This window comes from Somniosus microcephalus, chromosome 9, assembly GCF_052327205.1.
Source record: "Somniosus microcephalus isolate GS21.2 chromosome 9, FLI_Smic_1.0, whole genome shotgun sequence".
Classification (NCBI taxonomy): domain Eukaryota; kingdom Metazoa; phylum Chordata; class Chondrichthyes; order Squaliformes; family Somniosidae; genus Somniosus; species Somniosus microcephalus.
In genome coordinates, this window is record NC_140995.1 from 216,160,581 (window position 1) to 216,184,057 (window position 23,477).

At 43.4% G+C, this 23,477-nt stretch overlaps 1 protein-coding gene across 1 annotated transcript in view; it reads right to left on the minus strand.

Annotated features, from left to right (window-relative positions):
• rmdn2 (regulator of microtubule dynamics 2) overlaps nucleotides 1-23,477 on the minus strand; it is a 198,599-nt gene that overhangs the window by 39,779 nt on the left and 135,343 nt on the right. Inside the window, exons 5-6 of the mRNA XM_085997891.1 lie at nucleotides 5,417-5,492; nucleotides 1,852-1,929 (exon numbers count right to left, since the gene is read on the minus strand). Of these exons, the coding sequence (XP_085854017.1) occupies nucleotides 1,852-1,929; nucleotides 5,417-5,492 (154 nt within the window). The remainder of the gene's footprint in view (nucleotides 1-1,851; nucleotides 1,930-5,416; nucleotides 5,493-23,477) is intronic.

Genomic DNA, 23,477 nt, shown 5'->3' on the forward strand with positions numbered 1-23,477 from the left:
CTGCATCTGAGAATGCAGCAGCCATTCTGTCATCTCTGCTGTTGAGATGAGGCACCACCAGATCCTCAAAGGTTGAAGCCTGCAGAAAGAAGCAAAGGTAAGGAAATTTTTTCCAACACTTTACACTCACCTCTCATACTCACCTGTCCACACTTGCACCCATCACTCACCTCTGCTGCTGACATTTCGACCCCTCTCACCCCCGCAGACCCACTGCTCGCCTCACTGACCCTGGTGAGGTTCGCAGCCGTCGGAAAGCCCGCAATTGCATGCGTAAAATGGGGAAAAGCCTCAAAACTGCCTGTTAACTACCTGTTAACAGACAGTTAATTGGCTCTAATCCCCTTCCCGCTTTGAGGAGATGGGTCCCTGCGCGGCTCGGGGATCCGCCTCCCGGGAAGATGGCACGGAGGTGGGTTGGGAGCGGGGTCGGTTCTCGCTCCCAGTTTCTGCCATTTTCCCGGCAGTCCCGCCTCCTCGGGGCTGGGAAAATTCCCCCCTAAGTGAGAGGTTGGCTGCTTATGGACAAGGGGTTTCCCTGAACACTTGATCCATGACTCCTTTAAGAAACTCATGCTTGCTGGCTGAATTGCACTACCAGCAGATCAACATCAACTAGAGCCCTCATTAAGCAGACCATTGGAGTGCAATGCTTCTGCTGTCTGTACAGATTAGTGGCTTTATCTAATAGAGGTCAGAGAGTGTCTCTACTCATAGTATTTGCTGCGTGCTGCATAAGATTGCTGTGCAATAGGGAACAGCATATGGAGACACCATTGGGCGAGGACCTTCAACCAGATCACGAAGATGACGAAGACGTGGGACGGCATCACAGTTTATAATTTTACTGGCTTACACAAATGCTATCGAACTAATCAGCCTGCAGCCAGTACTCTTTGGCAGCAGAACATAAGAATTAGGAGCAGAAGTAGGCCATACAGCCCTTCGAGCCTGCACCGCCATTCAATAAGATCATGGCTGATCTTCGACCTCAACTCCACTTTCCCGCCCGATCCCCATATCCTTGATTCCCCTAGAGTCCAAAAATCTATCTATCTCAGCCTTGAATATACTCAAAGACTGAAGCCCCTATTCATTCCGTCTCCCAGCCTATCCATGGCTGGGGAGATGGTGCAGTCCAGAGTATAAATCCATGTTTCTAATAACTTGTGATGTAAGAAAAAGGAGACTTACCATCAAGTAACTTTAAAGTAAGCTTTAAGTAACTTATAAACACACTATATACACAAGAGAGGTCTTTACCATGCCTCTGGTAGAAGCCTCTTACAATACTGAACAGACCAGTATTTATACCAGTCCAACAGGAAGTGACATATGACAGGAAGTGAGGTATGTACACCGTTCATAGTTCATAGTTCACAGGAAGTGATGACATAACTTCCCGGAAGTTATCATTTTTATCACAACTTGCATATCTCAGGTTGCTGATACCAACAGAGCTCAGTGTTCTGATTTAGGATTTATCCACCGATGATGCAACAGCTTTAAAAATAGCCCTTTCCAATTCTCCAGGCCCACAAAATTTAAACAGGACAAACCAGCAAATAAGAAACTTAAACTCAAGTATTATTCATATTATTATTCATATGATGGAGAGGAAATGGGATCATAAACTCAGCTCTGGGTTGAGTGGAGGCTGAGGTTGCGAACAGTCACTGTTCTCACTCTAGAGTTTCTTGTGTATGTTCCTGGAAGAGACAGTCTCTCCATGATAGAGAAGCCATAGGTAGTGTGATGCAATAACCTTGAAAATTATCAAGATAATTTGGATGGAAAGAACATTCCACCTCTTCCCCGCCCAGCGATACTTTACAAAATTCACCAACTTACTGCATAGCACCATCTTCCTAGTAGGTAATACAATTTGGGATCTTGTGGCCTCAGTTCAATTGCTTTGTCTATATGATCCTATATAAAAAAAAGAAACAGTAATTACAGCAATTAGTCAGTACAGAATATCACTGTGTAAATATTGCTTGAAATATAAAAATAACTTTCATAATTTCAAAAAATGTGTATAATTATTCACTTTTCAAAATCCTCCTCTGTTTAAAAATTCTTCGATGTCCTTGCCCCACATTCTCTTCTCGTCTGTGTCTCCCTTCCCTTTCTCCAATATCGGTGGCATAGCCTTCAGTCATCATACGCAGGACTCTGGAATTTTCTTCCTAAATCCTCTATTTTCAAAAATGTCTTCAAAATCTACTTCTTAAAATGTGCCTTCAATCACCTTGCCTAACCCTTCTTTGGTAGAAATTGGAGTGGGCCATTCAGTCCCTCCAGCCTGTTCTGCTGTTCAATTAGATCATGGCTGATTTGTATCTTATTTCCATTTGCCCGCTTTGGTTCCATATCCCTTATACCCTTACCTAACAAGAATCTCTCACACTCACAAACCAGCTAAACATACCTTTTTGAAAACCTCACTCATAACTAAGGAGTGACTTTGAAAATGTGCTCGTTTTATACAGGCTATCAACGATGAACCATTTTTGTACCAAACCATGCAAAATGATGGGTAAAGAAGTCCTACCCTGATCAACATAATTTTTGAATTCATAAGCAAAAATTGGAAATTGTCTTTAACAAACATTTTCCAACCTTTCACTCTGACAATATCCAGTACAATATTCCAATGTTTTCTTTAATACTCAAAACTACATCAGTTGTAAAAACTTGGGTTATACAGTCTTGGTGCTGTGTAGGTACAAAGCCTAGTACTGTAATATGATTTTCTGGACAGCTGCTTTTCACCAGTCACGTCATTCCCCGGGGATAGGTTGCATCACATTGTAACATTTACTTATGCATCAAATTTATTAAGAAGCAAAATTAACAGAAACAAGATGAAATAAAATAGCAGATTTAGCCAACAAAGCTCTAGCATAAGAACATAAGAAATAGGAGCAGGAATAGGCCACTTGGCCGCCTGAGCCTGCTCCGCCATTCAATAAGATCATGGCTGGTGGGCTCAAAGCCACTTCCCTGCCGGCTTCCCATAATCCTTCACTCCCTTATCTTGCAAAAATGTGTCTATCCCCACCTTAAATGTATTTAATGACCCAGCCTCCACGGCTCTCTGGGGCAGAGAATTCCACAGATTTATGACTCTCTGAGAGAAGAAATTCCTCCTCATCTCAGTTCTAAAAGGGCGACCCGTTATTCTGCAACTATGCCCCTGAATTCTAAATTTCCCCACGAGGGGAAACATCCTCTCTGCATCTACCTTGTCGAGCTCTCTCGGTATATGTTTCAATAAGATCACCTCTCATTCTTCTAAATTCCAATGAGATTAGGCCCAAACTGCTCAACCTTTCTTCATAAGCCAACCCCCTCATCTCTGGAATTAACCTAGTGAATCGTCTCTGAACTGCCTCCAGTGCAAGTATATCCTTCCTTAAATAAGGAGACCAAAACTGTACACAGTACTCAAGGTGTGGTCTCACCAATACCTTGTACAGTTGTAGCAGGACTTCCCTGCTTTTATACTCCAACCCCCTTGCAATAAAGGCCAACATTCCATTTGCCTTTTTGATTACTTGCTGTACCTGCATGCTAACTTCTTGTGTTTCATGCACAAGGACCCCCAGGTCCGTCTGAACTGTAGCATTTTGTAATCTCTCCCCATTTAAATAATAATTTTCTTTTTTATTTTTCCTGCCAAAGTGGATAACCTCGCTCTTTCCCACATTATACTCCATCGGCCAAATGTTTGCCCACTCACTTAGCCTGTCTATATCCCTTTGCAGATTCTTTGAGTCCTCTGCACAACTTGCTTTCTCACCCATCTGTGTATCACCACAAACTTAGCTACATTACACTTGGTCCCTTCATCCAAGTCATTAATGTAGATTGTAAATAGTTGAGGCCCCAGCACCGATCCCTGTAGCACCCCACTAGTTACCGTTTGCCAACCGGAAAATGACCCATTTATCACGACTCTCTGCTTTCTGTTAGTTTGCCAATTCTCTATCAATGCTAATATATTACCCCCAACTCCGTGAGCATGTGGTGGTAGTACTTTTAGTTTGGACCAGCGAACTGGTGAACTGGCAAAACCATATCATGATTATATCCAGTTTCAAGCAGCTTCTGCCTGGGGAACTGTCAATCAATAAATTTCAAAAGCTACCAAGGCTGCCCTCTCAGAAGTTGGTCTCAAGCCATTCATCAACCTTCAGAACAAAGCAGGGCTGCTAACAGGGCCCACTGTGAAGATGGGCATCACAGCAAGTTGTCCTTCAAAGGCTTGGTACAATATTAAATTAAACAGATTAAGTAATGGAATATTACAGTCCGGTGATCAATATTAAATTTCTACCATTTAGGTAAACTATGTGTTTTTATTCTCACTATTTAAATAATAGGATGAGAACTTCCATTCCTTATACTGTAGCTGATTCCAGTCTTAAATATTTCCTCAAAGGTAATAAAAGCATCCCAAAGTCCCACTATTGAAATGGCTGTGACCCAATGATGCCTGGAGGGTAATTCGGACCGTATGATCGTGTAAAGCGGTCGATAGTGAATCAGCAGACCGGTTTACATCTCTCCCCATTTTCTTTTCATTGATGTAAAACAGGCTGCCGAATTTCTATCACCTATTTTACACTATCGCACAAGGTCAAAATGATCCCCCTGAAGTCCTGTTCTAAATAAGACGTGCATTCCATCTTTTTTTTATATTCATTCATGGGATGTGGGCATCACTGGCAAGGCCAGTATTTATTTCCCATCCCTAATTTCTCTCGGGAAGGTGGTGGTGAGCCGCCTTCTTGAACTGCTGTAGTCTGTGTCGTTAAGGTACTCCCACAGGGAGTTCCAGGATTTTGACCCAGCGACGTTGAAGAAACGGTGATATATTTCCAAGTCAGGATGGTGTGTGACTTGGAGGGGAACTTGGAGGTGGTGGTGTTCCCATGCGGCTGCTGCCCTTGTCCTTCTAGGTGGCAGAGGCCGCGGGTTTGGGAGGTGCTGCCGAAGAAGATTTGTCGAGTTGCTGTGTTGCATCTTGTAGATGGTGCACACTGCAGCCACGGTGCGCCGGTGGTGGAGAGAGTGAATGTTGGAGGTGGTGGATAGGGTGCCAATCAAGCGGGCTGCTTTGTCCTGTATGGTATCGAAATTCTTGAGTGTTGTTGGAGCTGAACTCATCCAGGCAAGTGGAGATTATTCCATCACACTCCTGACTTGTGCCTTGTAGATCTAGACAGGCTGCTGCCAGCAGTGCAATACCCAGTTTCAGGGGGCCATAATACTGGCATAACTATAAGCTTTAACCACTGCGCCCCCTCCCCCCCCAAAAAATGATTGTGCTATTAAACAGATAGCCTGCTGATCTCTTGTCATAAAAGTATTGTAACATTTAGTCAACTGACATAACTGCCTAACTTACCCTGAACAGAGAGCCATTCTTGATTTTGGTCTGTACACTTCCATACTCCGAAAGATGGCCACAAATAATTGCAAGCCTGCATATAACAGAAATCAAAATCATTCTATTGAAAAACACAACCATAACAATATTTTGGTAGTCTGATAAAGAGAACAATGAACAGGAAAGAGGAAAATATAACCGTAAACACACAAATTAATGCAAGCACATGGCAATATTTTTTCCATTGATTGTTTACAGGCATTACATTAATATAACTTGGAATTCATGAGCAATAAATTAAAATTACCATTTTTGAACAAACAATATTTCACTATTTTCCTTAAATATCCAAATTATATCATCACTCAAGAATGTAATGCTAGTCAAATATTACCAGAAGTGCTGACTTGGGGGAAGCTATTCTCTGATGACAACCTTGAGAGTATAATGTCCCAATTTACAACTTGTGCAGTCCCGATCAATGCAAAATAACGAGTGCCATCTTTCGGCGTACGGAAGTGTACAGACCAGAATCAACATCTATGAGTACTAAGGGTCAATATGCTGCATTAAAGGGGAACTATATTTGCTTGAATTACTAAATAATCCTAAAATTCATAACAGGAGATTGCTGTGCATTTTTCAGTGGCCCTCAAGCTTCACCTGTTCCTCGATCTCATTCTTAAACTACTGATTGAATGCTGTTGCCACCAAGATACATTTGTACAGCACACCTTATGTAACAAGCACCTTATAATTAGATGCAGGGCAGGATGTACAGGAATTTGGTGAAAGTGGGAGAGGGAGAAAAGCTTAAGGTTCAATCAATGAGGTTTTTGAAGATAGGGACAAGACAAAAGGGTTTTGGATAAGTATTCTGGGGCAGGTCTGAGACGGAGTCCAGCGTTGCCTCGCAAGGGGTTGGAGGACAGGCTCGATGAGGAGTCAGGGAATACGAGCTGGGAGATTATCCAAATGGTACAAGACAGTAAAAGGATTTGTGAAAAAGGGCAGGAATTTTGAGGTAGAATCTCAAAGCCAGACGAGGAAAGGGCTGATGGATGTACAGGAGAGAATTTGGATCAGAGTTCTGGATAAGCTGACGTTTGTGAAGGTGGAAATAGGAAGGCTAGTCAGGAGAGCGTTCGAGAAACTGATCCTCGAGGTGAATATAACATAAATAAGTGTTTTGGCTCAAGAGAGGGCATGAGACAGTAGCGTAAGCATGTAATGTTCTAGAGGTCGAAGGCACCAGTTTTGGCAAAAGATCAGATATGGGGTAGAAAGCTTAGTTCAGAGTTCAACAGAACTCAGAGGCCATACGTTTTCTGATTTTTCTTTGAAGCTTGGTCCCTGGAGTCCAGTTTAGATTGAGTATTTTGTGCTTTACATAGTGGACATATTTTCTTGCCTTATTAGTCTTGGGTAAGCTAAAAGTTTGATTTATTTCAAATGAATTGCCAATGGTAGAACCCCAAAGGAATATATCATTAAGTTATTTACTTAAAATGCCTGCATTTGTGGCATTTTGGGAAAACAAGAACAAAAAACAGAAGAAAACCATAACTATTCACAGAACAGCTGACTTCACATGAAAGGAACCTTGAAGTAGAAACTGGATGTAGGAGTCTGAGTGGACCCACAATCCTAATTTCCAATAGCAGGACTATCTGAAGAAAACATTTGTATAAAGCAATAGCAGTAATGTGCTAGCATACTGGAAAATACAGAAACCTGATGAACCTCAGGGACTGGCTTGCAGATCCCCATGGGTCCCAGGACTCAATTTGATCAGCTATAATGTAAATTTTAAGGGGTAATTTTGTGAATTTGAGCTCTCAGTGCAGAGCTTCACCCATAAAGCCCTGAAGTAAAAACTCTCAACAGCACAATTCATATTTTTGAATCTTTTGCAATTCCCATTCATACTCAAAGATTTAAGATTCAACGGTTTCATATCCATATCCTTTCAATGTGAAAGTGGGATACAGTTGATTCAGTAAAGACAAGAAAAGAATGAACATTCAAGCTTTAATAATTTTATAGTGTACAATTAGTACAAGAAATAACTCAATTTTTCTGCTACAGAACTACAATTTATTCCAGCACCTTACATTACCTTAGCTGATTTTGACAAAACTGAACTGCACAGCTAGTGGTGCCGACTGTTGACATATCAACAGGCTGCACCATGGCATGTAAGGAGCATCTATATTCTGATAGGGTGTGTTGGTATCACAGGTTCTGATTGGGAAAGTGGGATTATACAGAATTAGGGGAGTAGACCTGATTTGTACTGCATGCAATATCCCAATGGATAAAGGGTGCTCTCTCACAAATCATGCGAGAGCCAGATTAAAGCCCTGAAGTTCATGTAAATGAATGTAAATTGTTGACAGCTGCAATTTCTTGAGCCTTTTGTCAGGAATATGTTGACAACTTGGCTCGCCCATATAAAATAGATGCTGAAGTGAAGGCCCGTACTGGCTCGAGAGTTGGATTCTTAAATGTGTGTTGCTGTGCTTCCTGTTGGAGTTGCAGTTTATTTTGCTTTTTGGATTCTTTATGCTGCATTTTCATTGTTACATCACTTGCAGTTTTTGCTTATAGACTTTTTATTGAAAAAGCATTTTCCCCCCACCACAGTACAGATGCCATTTCAGTTACAGCAACCAAATAATCGGAGGATGGAAATTCCTGTTGTACGTAGAGATTTGGAGAAGAGGAGTTTCTGTGGACCATAGGAACATTAGCAACAGGAGTAGGCCGTTCAGCCCCTCGGGCCTGCTCCGCTATTCAATTAGATCATGGATGATCTGCATCTCAACTCCTTTTTCCCGCCTTTACTCCATATCCCTTGATACCCTTATGCAACAAAATTCTACCTATCTCAGTCCTGAAAGCTCCAATTGACCCAGCATCCACAGACTTTTAATGGAAATAGTTCCAAATTTCTATTACCATTTGTGTGAAAAAGAGCTTTCTAATTTTGCTTCGAAATGGCCCAGCTCTAATTTTAAGTTTATGACTCCTCGTTCTTGATTCGCCCACCAGAGGAAATAGATTTTCCGTATCTACCCTATCAAATCCTTTTAACATTTTAACACCTTGATCAGATCATCTCAATCTCAAACTTAAGGGAATACAATGCAATCTGTCCTCATAATTTAACCCTCTTAGCCCTGGTATCATTCTGGTGAATCTGCGCTGTACCCCTCCAATATACCTTTTGAAAAACCTTTGAGCTCTTCTCTCTCTATTTTATCAATGATCTCCAGCCCATGATTTAAAGGCCAAGCTCCTTGAACAAAGTCAAGAAGCCCCCCCTCTGGTAGGCTTTCACTCCTTCTGGAGCAATTTAAGGTTAAAAGCAGATACAAAAATTGCAGATGTTGAAATTTGTAAATGTAGAGAGACAATGGCCTAGAAATTCAACTGCGTGTGAAACATGTGCCATGGGTGGGGGTAGGGTTTTTAAAATTTGTTTTATGGGATGTGGGCATCGCTGGCAAGGCCAGCATTTATTGCCCATCCCTAATTGCCCTTGAGAAGGTGGTGGTGAGCCGCCTTCTTGAACCGCTGCAGTCCGTGTGGTGAAGGTACTCCCACAGTGCTGTTAGGGAGGGAGTTCCAGGATTTTGACACAGCGACGATGAAAGATCGGCGATATACCTCCAAGTCAGGATGGTGTGTGACTTGGAGGGGAAATTGGAGGTGGTGGTGTTCCCATGCGCCTGCTGCCCTTGTTCTTCTCGGTGGAAGAGGTCGCGGGTTTGGGAGTTGCTGCAGTGTATCTTGTAGATGGTACACACTGCAGCCACGGTATGCCGGTGGTGGAGGGAGTGAATATTTAAGGTGGTGGATGGGGTGCCAATCAAGCGGGCTGCTTTGTCCTGGATGGTGTTGAGCTTCTTCAGTGTTGTTGGAGCTGCACTCATCCAGGCAAGTGGGGAGTATTCCATCACACTCCTTACTTGTGCCTTGTAGATGGTACAGGAAACTTTCGATTAACCGGCCCCTAAATAACCAGAACGCTCTATCCACCGGCAAAATTCAGGAGTCGGTTCAGGTAACTTTTTTTTACTTTTAGTTACTTTTTTTTTTAATTGATTTGTTGCTGTGCAAGGGTGTAGCTGAAGCTGTTGCTAAGCTACAGAGACGCTTGCAACTTGTGCCGATTGTTTTGAAGCCAACAGGGTTTGTTGCTTTATACGGAGCTCTGAGCTCCGTATCTTTTACTATAGCGTTCGGTTATCTGGAATTGTTGATGAACCGGCAACACGTCGGTCCCGTCCGTGCCGGATACCAGAAAGTTTCCTGTAGTAGGGTTTGGGGAGTCAGGTGATGAGACACTCGCCACAGAATACTTAGCCTCTGACCTGCTCTTGTTGCCACAGTATTTATGTGGCTGGTCCAGTTAAGTTTCTGGTCAATGGTGACCCCCAGGATGTTGATGGTGGGGGATTCGGCAATGGTAATGCCACTGACTGTCAAGGGGTGGTGTTTAGATGCTTGCTTGTCGGAGATATCATTGCCTGGCACTTGTGTGGCGCGAATGTTACCTGCCACTTATCAGCCCAAGCCTGAACGTCGTCCAGGTCTTGCCGCATGCGGGCATGGACTGCTTCATTATCTGAGGAGTTGTGAATGGCACTGAACACTGTGCAGTCATCAGCGAACATCCCCATTTCTGACCTTATGTTTGAGGGATGGGTGCATGGTCTATCCGTGCCAGTTGGGATACCTAAAGGCAGCACGTAATATCTGTGCTGCCTGCTTATTATAATTATTTGTGCATGCCAGCCACCACTATCCACACTATTCATGGGCTGTATGCCTCTCAGAAGGGCCCTATGTCGGGAGGTCAGGATGCTACCTACAGGCAGCCAGCACCTCTCACAGAGGAGGGGCATTCTGGCTGCAAGACCTGTTCTGCAAGTACTTGTTAAGGAAATGGCTGAAGGAGGGAGAGAGTGGGCACCAAGGTTTTCTGATACTGCACTGGAAGCCTTAGTGCAGGCAGTGGACAGGAGGAAAGACAGCCCATTCCCCCCAGGGGGAAGGAAGTCCTCCAGGCATCTGATGAGGAGGAAGTGGGAGGAGATTGCTCACACCATCAATGCCAGAAAACATTGCTCCAAGAACATGGATGTAATGCAGGAAAAAGTTGAATGATTTGACTGGAATTATCAGTTGAAATACTTTGTCATCACAGCTGCACCATTCACAGTCTCATTAATTGCAACACTCAACACTCCTCTCCCCCGCCAACCTGCACTGTGCTGCAATCAGTGCACCACACTTCACTAAACAGTCTTCTCCTCATCTTCACATACTCAGCACTATTACAAACTTCACTTACCCACAAGTCACATCTCACACACACACAATCCGCTATTCGACCATGACAACCACATTCCTCAAACACCTCAAGACTCTCAACAAAACACCTTCCTTTTTCTTGCAGGAGTAGGTGGCATACAACACCAGGCAACAGGCTGCTACTGAAGAGCGTCCTGGCGATAATAGTAAGGGGCAGAGTGGAGGCTATGGCCACTGGCAACGCTGAAGGAGACACCTGACTTCTCCCTCACCCTACACAGTCTGCATGACAGAGAAAGAAGTGGGTGTTGAAAGCATCTGCAGCTGGTCATGCAGAGTGAGAAGCTCTGATACTCCTCCTGTACTTGCTGGTTCCCAGAAGGTGGTAAGGGTTGATCCTTCATGATAGAGCATTCAGCACATAACCACAAATCTGGATACCCGGAGGTGTATGGCAAAGCTACTTTGGAACAGTCCGGACAGCGGAAGCATTGCTTAAGCACTCCGATTGTTTGCTGGATGATGTTCCTTGTGGCACCATGGCTTTCATTGTAGCCATGCTCTGGAGCTGTGTGCAGGCTCCTAACTGGAATCATGAGTCATGTCTAGAAGAGATAACCTGTGTCGCCCACTAGCCAGCCTGTAACTGGGCAGCCTGGTTGATATAAAGGCGGCACAGAGGACTGGTGCAGAATGAAAGAGTTGTGACTGCTGCTGGGATAGTGGGCAGATCTGCGTGATGTGCTGCCTGTGGCCGCAAACCAGTTGTACGTTAAGACAGTGGAATCCCTTTCGATTGGTAAATATTCCAGGCTAGTTATAGGGAGTAGGCAAGGCAATGTGCATGCAGTCAATGGTACCTTGCACCATGGGTAAGCCTGCCATGCGGGTAAAACCACATGCTCGCTCGTCCTGCTTCGCTTTGTCAATAGGGAAGGAGATGTAAGTGTTTCTCCTGGTGTAGAGCGCCTCGGTGACCTCCCTGATACATTGGTGAACTACAACCTATGAAATGTTGCTGATGTCATCTGTTGCAACCTGAAAGGCGTCTGTAGCATAAGAGTTGAGGGGGATGGTGACTTTGACAGTACAGGCAGTGTATCTTCTGTGGATATACTCTACTCTTCTGGCAGTTTCTCCTGCTGTGTGGTATCTTCCTCGCTGTTCCCAATCGTCGTCTATTCCCAAAGGCAGCTCTAGCAGACCATCCATGTTTGTAGCCAAACAATTTGTGGAACAAAGGAACAATGACAGTGAAAAAGCAGCAAAACCTATCTCTGTGCATACAAATTGAACTTTCAAGAGTGCTAGAACTCAGCAAAAAAAAACTAGAAGTCAAATATTAGCCAGAAATTGTAAACCAGCAATCTGTAAGTACTGCATGATACCTTTAAATAGTGCTGGCGAGAGGGCCTTCATGCCGGTTAGCGTTATGTTCTGCTGAGCGAGGTCAGCACTTGGCGCGTGAAGTGCTGGGGTGGTCCAATATGGAAAATGGGTCCTGTGCGAAGCAGAAACAGTTTCTCCACATCCACCCTAGTGAAGCTCTTCAACATTTTAAAGACCTCTATCAGGTCTCCTCTTACTCTTCTCTTTTCCAGAGAAAAGAGCCACAGCCATCTCAATTTTTCCTGATAGTTACATACCTGAATATCTACATTACTGATCCATGTTCACAACGCCACGCATGTGGAAGATTCTAATCTAAGCTAGGTTCTTTGGAGCAGAGTCATGCATGGAAAGTGCTCACCCACAAAGAATTAAATAACAAAAGGGCAAGTTAGCCCAGAACTTTTTGCATATCTAGTAATGAAAGAAAAACAGATAGACTTGCATTTATATAGCGCATTTCACGACCACCAGACATCCCAAAGCGCTTTACAGCTAATGAAGTACTTTATGAAGTGTAGTCACTGTTGTAATGTAGGCAACACGGCAGCCAATTTGCACACAGGAAGCTCCCACAAACAGCAATGTGATAATGACCAGACAATCTGTTTTAGTGATGTTGATTGAGGGATAAATATTGGTCAGGACATCAGGGATAACTCCCCTGCTCTTCTGCAAAATAGTGTCATGGGATCTTTTATGTCCTGAGAGCAAACGTGGCCTCAGTTTAACGTCTCATCTGAAAGACGGCACCTCCGACAGTGCAGCACTCCCTCAGCACTGTAATGGATTGTCAGCCTAGATTTTTTGTGCTCAAGGCTCTGGAGTGAGACTTGAACTTGCAACTTTCTGGCTCAGAGGCGAGGGTGCTACCAACTGAACCACAGCGGACACCAATGGGTCACAGTGGCTCTGGTAGGGGTCACCTGTCAACCTCCTTCCACTGGGCAACAACCTAAACAGATCACTTTTTAGTTAACTGACATAAAGTTAAGTTTCACCTGCAACACAACTAAGTATTAAATATATACATTGAAGGGAGGAGAAAATAGATCAATTATAGCATAATATTCCCTTATGTTGGATAGTCTTGTCTTCCTGCCTCTTACATTCACTTCTGTTAATTCTGACAGGAAAGTTTGTCTTTTCCTGGTTCTAACATGCCAACAAACCATTATATGTAAAATTAAACAATGTAATCTGCCAGCTCAATGTTAGTACACATTAAAACTAATCAACATTAATTCTGTTGTTTTTACAAGCTTTGATCTGCAGTTGAAAATGGCAAACTCGATATTTTTTTCAAAATTTATTTTGGCACTCAGGAAATAAATCGCTATGTAAAGTTCATAAAGTAAACACAGTAGTTTGGTTTGCGTGAGCCTGTGGTAGTTTGTTAAACAATGTCAAGCAAGATGCACGATCTGATCAAAGCAGTGAAAAGAATCTAGCTAATCCTGCTGGCACTCTTGTCAACTGCAGCAGCAGGGCACAAGTACCTCTTATGCAACGGCTTGAGTTCAGAAGGTCACAAAAGGTCATTTGGATGGATGGTTGGGGGGGGGGGGAGGGAAGGAAGAAGTTATCTAAAATCCAATTTGCCAGACATAGTCCAGAGTAGCAAAATCTTTTTTTTAAACTTATTCACTAATTTACTTTGTACTTCTACCAGATTTCAAGCCATTTGAAAACAAAAAATATATACAAACATAAATCTTGAATGATAGTCAGGCCAAAAATGTACATTGTACAATGTTTGCCACAGCACAGATAAATGCTCTTGGTATAGTAGGAACAATAACTATTTTTTAACTCTAAAGAGTAGAGTGCAACAATCAAAACCAGCTCTATTTACAATACAGTCACAACAGGGCAAGTCTCCTCAATGATAACAGTGCATGAGCACACAAGCAATTACAATTAAAATGCAGCATACTAACCATGGAGTGTGCTAGTGCTGGTTAGATGGCAACGTGTAATGCCCTATTGGTTTAGTCAGCACACTAGATTCCTTACTTCCACAGCTGTGCAAGGGATAGTTTCACATTATTTGTCTGCTTATATTTGTGTATTTTTAATACAATTTTTGTGATGCATTTACACATGTATAAGCATAAAAATGCAGTGCTAAAATTCTAGTAGAGCTTCTGAATCCCAAATTACTGCACTTGCATTTTGTCCACAAAGACTCAACCAAGGTGATGGCATGACAGTGCAGTAATTTGTAGGTTCTAGTGTAGTAGGTGAATCCAATACTGTACAAAGTTTCAGAATCCAAGGGCTTATGGCCCACTTTGATATTGCCTTGTTCCTACCAATTGGCATGATTTCAACCTTAGGCCAGGAGACTTACACCACTAGGTAGATAACCTGTAGACAATTGTTGTTGTTGCACTTAATAGGTGCTTGGAATTCCACTGTGCATGGCCAAAAGCAATAAAGTGACATGATGCAGTAATGCTTTGGGTGTTGAAGGAAACCCAAACACTTAATTCTGTGTAATGATAATAATCTGGCCAGCTTAATTGTGATGTAGTATTTTGCATGGCTCACTTGGAATGGGCAGGTTAGACAGGGCAGCAGCATTGGAAGATAGCTACATGAAACCCAGGGCCCAGAGGAGATATTTTGTCCTGGCTTCAGATGGTTGGGAGGTTTACACCAGAGTGCATTTCAATGTGCTTTCATGCCAGTGTAAAACTGTTTGCAGTATAAACTGTGCTGATAGGTAATCAGACAAAAAAAATGTGCCATGGCTAAGCAGACTGCTTGCTGTCTGAAAAGCTAAATGAAAAATAAACTAGTTCACCTAGTCTCTTACAGTACATGCATGACAAAATTCTGAGTTGAACTGTCAATTGAAAAGCTAGAGTGCTTTTCTGCTATGTACAGTATGTGTGAAATTCACATCATGCATTAATGGATAAATCTTAGATGTGATTAATTTCATTATTTTAGAACTACAGCTACAGGTCTCACTTTTAAACATTGCCAGAGATAATTTTTTACAAGAAATTGGTTAGGCCACAATTAGAGTACTGTGTGTAGTTTTAGGATCCCCATTTCAGAAAGGGCATTAAAGCTATAGAGAATGTACAGCGTAGATTCACCAGGATGATGCCAGAGATGGGAATCTATAGTTATGAGTAAAGTCTTGAGAAACTGGGACTATTTTCACTGGAGCAGAGAAGGCAAAGAGGAGTTTTAATAGAGGATTTTAAAATTATAAAGAGTTTTGATAGAGTTAAAAAGACTACTTTCTCTGGTTGGCGAGTCGGTGATAAAACTGTTGTGGAGAGTGAAAAAAGAGGGGTTAGGAGTCTAGTGGGTTGTTGGAACATGGAATGCTTTGCCACAGGGAATGACTGTGGCAGAGGCCATTGCACTTGTACTAAATAAATATTTGAAGCAGAGTACGATACAGGGCTATGGAGAGAACACAAGGCAGTGGGATTAGTTTTGGATTGTTCTAGCATAGAGCTGGCACAGATAAGATGGACTGAATGGTCTCTGTCTGTGCTATCAAGTTCTATAGTTCTAGGGATGGGCAATAAATGCCAGGCTTGCCAGCGAAACTCACATCACAGAATGAATAAAACAAAAGAATCAGAGTGAGCATAGTTATACCTCTGTCCCTTTGTGTTTATATGTTTCTATATTAAATTTTTATTACTTTTAAATTAATATTGGAAATGAATTTCTCTTCACATGACAGGCATTTGCCAGATCTATCTCTTGTTCCCTTTTCTTTGCTGGAATTTCAAGTTACTTTTGCTTGTCCTTTATGATCACTTGTGCGACTCTTGAATATTTTTTCTGTTGGTCTTAGTGAACCTTTTTACTAACCCCTTGTGTTTGTACAGCAGGCCCACTGAACCATGCATCATTGTATCCTGTATAGTTCTGCTGTACTGGCCCCATGGATGCTTATAACACCTTGAAACGCCCATTTTTACAGGCATAGATGTCTTAGAATGTTATATTTTCAAAGTTAGCATCTCTACACGGAACTAAACGAGCACAATATGTGCTCGAGTTCCACTATGTTGTTTTTGAACCCTCTCGATATTAACCCCACGACGGGCAGGAGAAGGTCACGGGGTGGGAGGTCAGGGAGTTAAAGAGTTAAATATGGGGAAACGTGATCCCAACATACCGTGCACCTACCCACTGCCTTTTTTATGATGGCGGATGTCGAGGCGTCCAAGTGTCTCATTGTTGGGGGGGGGGGGGGGGGGTGGGAAGGGGGACTTAATTATCGTATTTAAATTGGGCTCCCACACTGCAATTGGGAGCCCAATTTAAAATTGACTGTTGCTGTATGGGTTTCCCAGGCATCTGGAATTTGCAGCATTTTCACATCTTTATGTCGTCCCAAACCGCTTTAGAAGAAATGGATTACCTTTTTTGAAGTGCAGTTACTTTTGCTATGTCGGCAAATATTGTAGCCAGATTTTGCACACAGAAAATTAGATAAATGACCAGTTATTCTGTTTTTTATGTTGGTTCAGGGATAAATGTTGGCCATGAACATACGGGAGACTCCTTGCTCTTGTTCAGTTTCATGTCTCATCTGAAAGACAACACTCGCAATAATGCAGCCTCCTTCAGTACTGCACTGAACCGTCAGACTAGATTATGTGATCAAATCTCTAGTGGAGCTTGAACCCATAATCTTTTTAAAAAAAAACTAAGTGAGCCAAGCTATTCCTAATACTGCAATATACCATTTCTTTTAAGAGGGAACAAAGAAGTTTAACTCTATCTCAGCTTTTACAATCTAATAATTTGTTTAAGGCCATCATTGACTCAGAATTGTGTTATGCCATCACTCTATTTTGAGTAGATAGAATTACATGATTACGGGATATCTATTGCAAATTTATTTGGTACTGTATTAATTTTTCTGTGAAGTATATTATTTGTTTTACAGTGCAAAGAAATCGTTTGAATAAATTGCCCTGCAATTATGGATAACTTTAGGCAGTACTTCTCCACTCCTCAGTTGCTCTTGCAGTAGTAGTTTGCCTTAACTGTCACAGCTATACCAGTAGAGGGCGAGTTTTACCAATCTCATTTGAATTATCAGAAGATGGAGACAGAGGCCTGGGGGGAAAAATTTGGTTGATTTGCGCCTCCCATAGGGCACTAACAGCGAAATCCAGCGGGAGGTTAGCGGTGGCGGTAACTGTTAGCGCCCCACAGCGCTGCACCTCCGGCGATGATGTCATCGCCGTGCGCAGCGCCCTGCTCGCACCCTGGCTGCGATCTTCGGTAGCACCCCCTGACTTACCACCAGACGCTATGTCCAACAGGGTCAAGGGGGCCTACCTGCGGCCGGGGCGGCGCAAATTAAAGGGGAGGTGTCGGGCGGCCATTTTTGTTGCTGGCCGCCTGCCAGCACCTGCCTCCATTGCTGTCCCCGGCCTCCTGTGCAGCCTCTCCCCCCCCCCCCCCCACCACACGGGGTGCCGGCTTCGCTCCGTGAGCCCAGCACTTCTCGAGTGCTGGGCTCTTTTGCCGGCACTCCAATCCCTGGTGGCCCAGCTGGGCCCCGGGTTGTGCTGCGCTAGGGCCCTCCCCTTTAATATTCAAGGGGGGGGGGGGCGCGCTTCCAGTAGCGCCCCCCCTCCCTCTTGGGGCGCTACCAGTGAATTTCGGGCACGGGGGCGCTAACTTTTTCGGGGCGCTAGGTTGCTCTGTATTTTTCAGCGCAATTCGCCTGAAATTGGCCAAACCAGCGGAAATGATTGCAGAATTTCAAGCACAAATTATGTCCAGCGCAAATGGAGTTGTTGCAATCTTTTGCACTGGTTTAAAAAACATCATGCGAGATGCCGGCCCCGCCCACAAAACTGGCCACGCGCCCAGATTGAATTAATCACCATTGCGAGTTTCCGCAAATTGCGCCGGTTTACGGAGGCTCTTAAACTGGTTCTTTTGGGCGCAAGGACTCTAATAGGCATGTTTTAAAAGCTTTTGAATATAATCCGGAGCCCCACCCGATCCATTTACCTGACTGCCGCGGAACGATCGCGTGCATTTCTGGCAGCAGCCTCCTGTGGGTTGGCACCGCTCCAACCTTCCAGCCACCTCGTCATTCTCACCGCGTTCAGGCGGGAGCTGGACCTGGGCTATGTTAATAAGGTCCGGGAGTTAAAATGGCCTGGGCCTCATGTTGATGAATCAGGACGAGCCTGCCACTTGCTTCGCCGGCACCATGATGATCTCTCATCTCAAGTTAAAATTGGGGCTTTAGAGGATTCTTTAATTGTACAATTACTTAAGAGTGAAATCACGTTCAGGGTGTTATGAGGCATTTAACAACTCCCATGAGCTGAAAACAGAGGGTGCAAGCTATTTATTTTGAGTAACCTTTCGACCTCACGCATATGTTAATATTACACTTTGTGGTGAGAATATTAAAAACATTCTAGAGGTAATGGACAAGAATAACAACATCAGTTTAATCCCAAGTAACTCCAAACTGTAACCTGAACACATTAGAATATATTTTTACAATATTGAAATATATTTAATTGATTTAGTGTTTTTGAGTGAAAATTTGAATAAATGAGCATACAGGAAACTTTCGATTTACCGGCACCTAAATAACCGGAAATCTCGGTTAACTGGCAAAATTCAGGAGTAGGTTCAGGTAAGTTTTATTACTTGCCTTCCTCGATCTGTTGCTGTGCAAGGGTGTGGCTGCAGCTGTTGCTAAGCTACAGAAACGCTTGGAACTTGTGGCCATTATTCTGAACCTGTTGCTAAGTAACAGGGTTTGTTGCTTTATACGAAGCTCTCAGCTCCGTACCTTTTACTATAGCTTTCGGTTATCTGGAATTTTTGATGAACCGGCACCACGTCGGTGCCGGATAAAAAAAAGTTTCCTGTAATTAGTGGCATGGAACCACAATTTACAGGCCCCGATTTTAATCCTCCCGCCTAGTGGTAACTGGACTGGGGGGGGGGGCGGAAATAAGGGGCGATTAAAAAAAAGGCCAGTCACTTAACCCCTCCGCCACCACTACCTTCCCGCCATATCCCAATCTTAACCTGCTCTTTTGAGCAGGTGAGTGGGACACTCAGTGGATGGCCTCACAAGGAAGCCTTGGGGCTCCCTTGCCCCCGGCTTCCCCTTCCCTAACCCTGATCACGACCAGAAAGCCCACCCAACTGATCGCAGCCAGAAAGCTCCCCTCTGATCGCAGCCAGAGTCCCCTTCCCCATCAACTGTTTGCTGGCGATTGCTCCCTTAAGTTACTGGCTGCGTCCTCCTACCAATGAACTCCTGCTCCTACCCACCAGCCAGATAGTGGATTTGGTTGGTTTTAGGCAGGACTCCAGGAAAATCTATTTAAATGAGGCACAGCCATTAAGATTGGCCGGGCTTCCACGTCCCCAGACTCCCTGGTTCGCTGTCCGTTCAAATTAGGGCCTGTATGTCCGGTCAATGGTCATAAAACTAGTGAGTTAAATTAATAGGTAAATTCACAATTATTCTACATCTGTAATTCTATTAGAGGACTGCTTTAAAGAGATCTGAATGGCTAAAATTTGCATCCCTTCCCAAGATCGTCTCGCCCCTCCTGCCTTTAAGAGACTGTTTCCTTGTGTCCCTGACGGCGGTACCCTGATGCATCACCCAGCTCCCGCCTGCCTGCCTCACATCATTCCAGCCTTGTTTGGGTGGGAGTTGGGCCTAGTTTATGTTAACGAGGCCTGGGAGTTAAATTGGCCCGGGACTCACGCAGGTGAGTCACAAGCGTACTGCTTGCCACACCAGCCCCACACTGACCTCTCACCCAGGTTATAAGTGGGGCTCGTTTTTGCTAGGACTAGAGAAAAGTGTTGTAACAAGAAGTTTCTATCAAAGTTTAATCATCAAAAGTCAGTCAATTTCACTGACTACATATGAAACTACTTCAGAACCAGGAAGTGGTTGAGGCAAATAGCTTAGATGCATTCAAAAGGAAACTAGATAAGTACATTTTTTTTATTTGTTCATGGGATGTGGGCGTCGCTGGCAAGGCCAGCATTTATTGCCCATCACTAGTTGCCCTTGAGAAGGTGGTGGTGAGCCGCCTTGAACCGCTGCAGTCCATGTGGTGAAGGTACTCCCACAGTGCTGTTAGGGAGGGAGTTCCAGGATTTTGACCCAGCGACGATGAAGGAACGGCGATATACTTCCAAGTCAGGATGGTGTGTGACTTGGAGGAGAACTTGGAGGTGGTGGTGTTCTCATTCGCCTGCTGCCCTTGTCCTTCTAGGTGATAGAGGTCGCGAGTTTGAGAGGTGTTGCCGAAGAAGCCTTGGCGAGTTGCTGCAGTGCATCTTGTAGATGTTCACACTGCAGCCACGGTACACCGGTGGTGGAGGGAGTGAATGTTTAAGGTGGCAGATGGGGTGCCAATCAAGCGGGCTGCTTTGTCTTGGGTGGTGTCGAGCTTCTTGAGTGTTATTGGCGCTGCACTCATCCAGGCAAGTAAGCAGAAAAGGGAAAAAAAGATTCTTCTCCCCCTTCATAAAATTGGCATCTTTAAAATTCCATTTGTCCCACTGCAACTCCTCTCAGAGGATCGAGTGTTTGCAATATAATAAAAACAATAAAAGCAAGTATTCCATCACGCTCCTGACTTGTGCCTTGTAGATGGTGGAAAGGCTTTGGGGAGTCAGGGAGGTGAGACACTTGCCGCAGAATACCCAGCCTCTGACCTGCTCTTGTTGCCATAGTATCTGTGTCTGGTCCAGTTAAGTTTCTGGTCAATGGTGACCCCCAGGATATTGATGGTAGGAGATTTGGCAATGGTAATGCTGTTGAATGTCAAGGGGCGGTGGCTAGTCACTTGCTTGTTGGAGATAGTCATGCCTGGCACTTGCGTGGCGCAAATGTTACCTGCCACTTATCAGCCGAAGCCTGAATGTCGTCCAGGTCTTGCTGCATGCGGGCATGGACTGCTTCATTATCTGAGGAGTTGCGAATGGCACTGAATACTGTGCAGTCATCTGCAAACATCCTCACTTCAGACCTTATGTTGGAGGGAAGGTCACTGATGAAGCAGCTGAAGATGGTTGAGCCTAGGACACTGCCCTGCAGCGATATCCTGGGGTCGTGATGATTGACCTCCAAGCACCACAACCATCTTCCTTTGTGCTAGGTATGACTCCAGCCAGTGGAGAGTTTTCCCCCCGATTACCATTGACTTCAGTTTTACTGGGGTTCCTTGATGCCACACTCGGTCAAATGCTGCCTTGATGTCAAGGGCAGTCACTCTCGCCTCACCTCTGGAATTCAGTTCTTTTGTTCATGTTTGAGGTCTGGAGCCGAGTGGTCCTGGCGGAACCCAAACTGGGCATCAGTGAGCAGGTTACATGAGAGAAAAGGGAATAGAAAGATATGCTGAAAGGCTGAGATGAGCTACATGGAATGGGAGGAGACTCGTGTGGAGTATAAACACCAGCAAAGACTAGTTGGGCCGAATGGCCTGTTTCTGTGCAATATAGTCTATGTAAATCTATGTAAACAAAAATGAAATAAAACTTGCTATTGGTGTTACATGTTGCTTAGTAATTACTAAAGGATTACAAAATAATCCTTGTGGGCTGAATTATAAAAGTAGTATCAAGTGTTTCCGCATAAATAATGCTCTGAAGGCCAAATAACTGCTATAAAACAAACGTCCTATGTTCTCACTATAAAAAGAGTTGTGTTACGGCATGAGTTTCGGCTGAAAAAATTAACAAATGACAAACTTGAGATGGATGTTAAACAGGTATGAATGATTATGCTGACATCGCCTTGTTTGAGTGATAAATGTTTCCCTCTTCGAAGACTGAAAAAAATTGCACCAGTACAAACAAGTATCAGGATTTCACAATCTTATTAAACACAGTAACAAAAAAATTGCAAAATGTATTGAATTTTTAGCAGAAAACCAGAAAAAAATTGTACATTGTTAAATTATTGTACCAGTCCGTTCAGAATGGATGCTAATTGTGCAAATAAAAGTTTCAGTATATTATTATTTCAGATGCCAATGAACTTGCTGTGTATTTGCAGCAATTTTTATTTTAGTTGAAAGTTTCAAAAGAAAAAAAGACTTGCATTTTTAGTGATGTTGGTTGAGGGATAAATATTGGCCAGGACACTGGGGATAATTCCCCAGTTATCCCCAGATACTTCTTCGAAATAGTGCCATGGGATCTTTTATGTCTACCTGAGAGAGCCGACAGGGACTCAGTTTAACGTCTCATCTGAAAGACGGCACCTCCAACAGTGCAGCTCTCCCTCAGTACCGCACTGGAGTATCAGTCTAGATTTTCATGCTCAAATCTCTTCAACAATGTCATTATCTGACATCCAATAGTCAGAGATTTTCTACATGGGAATAAATACATATTTACCATGCAGTAAAAGAGAAGCTAAAAACGTCAGTGTAAAAATGCTGCATTTTAGCAAGATAAGCCTAAAAAATAACTGTGTAATTATGAACAAAAATCCCTCTGCTGTTAAGCTCACAAATAAATAAATTTGCAACAAATGTAATTTTGTAGCACTGAATGTTATTAATCATGTTTCATCCTTTCTGGAAGTTACTTGTCACAGCAGCAGACTTCTGACATATTGGTATGTGTATGAACAAGACAAGGCCAGATATGTACAAACTTCGAGCCAACAGGAAGAAATAGCTGACAGAACAGCTTAGCAAAACTAGTCATGTGGTGCACAATTTGTTATTCCTGGTAATCAAGGTTTCTGTCCAAATTGAAATGTTGAGATTAAGAACTTTGCAGTGTACCAATGTAAAGCACAACAAAAATATTAAGACTCACTCCAATTCAAAAGCAGTCAGCTCAGGAAATATGCCTTGGGGGGTAATTTAAACTTGTGGCGATAGTGTGAAATAGGTGATATCAGATCAGCCGCCCATTATACACCCCGCCCTATTTTCATTTCCATTGAAGTTAATGGTAAGGAAAATCAGGCAAGGTCATAGAGTCATAACTGGTGTATAATGGCTGGCCAGTTTGATATCGGCCGGTTCGATATCGCCCGTGTAACACTATCGCCAAAAGTGAAAATTACCCCCGTTGATTTTTTTGCATTGTCTATTGACACTAACATTGCTGTCCATTATAAACCAACTTTAAATTTTCAATGAAACACATTATAGGTAATCAAGACATAACACTGAGCAAAATAAAATTCAAAACTCAATTGGAAAAATGCCTTGTGCTAATCAAGCATCCCCAGTGCATAGAAGAAACTAGTTATTAGCAGATTAGTAAAGTTAGAATTCACATGCAGCCAATGTCATATATTTTGGCATTTCTAGCTGTTTACAGTGTCAGCTGTGGCTCAGTG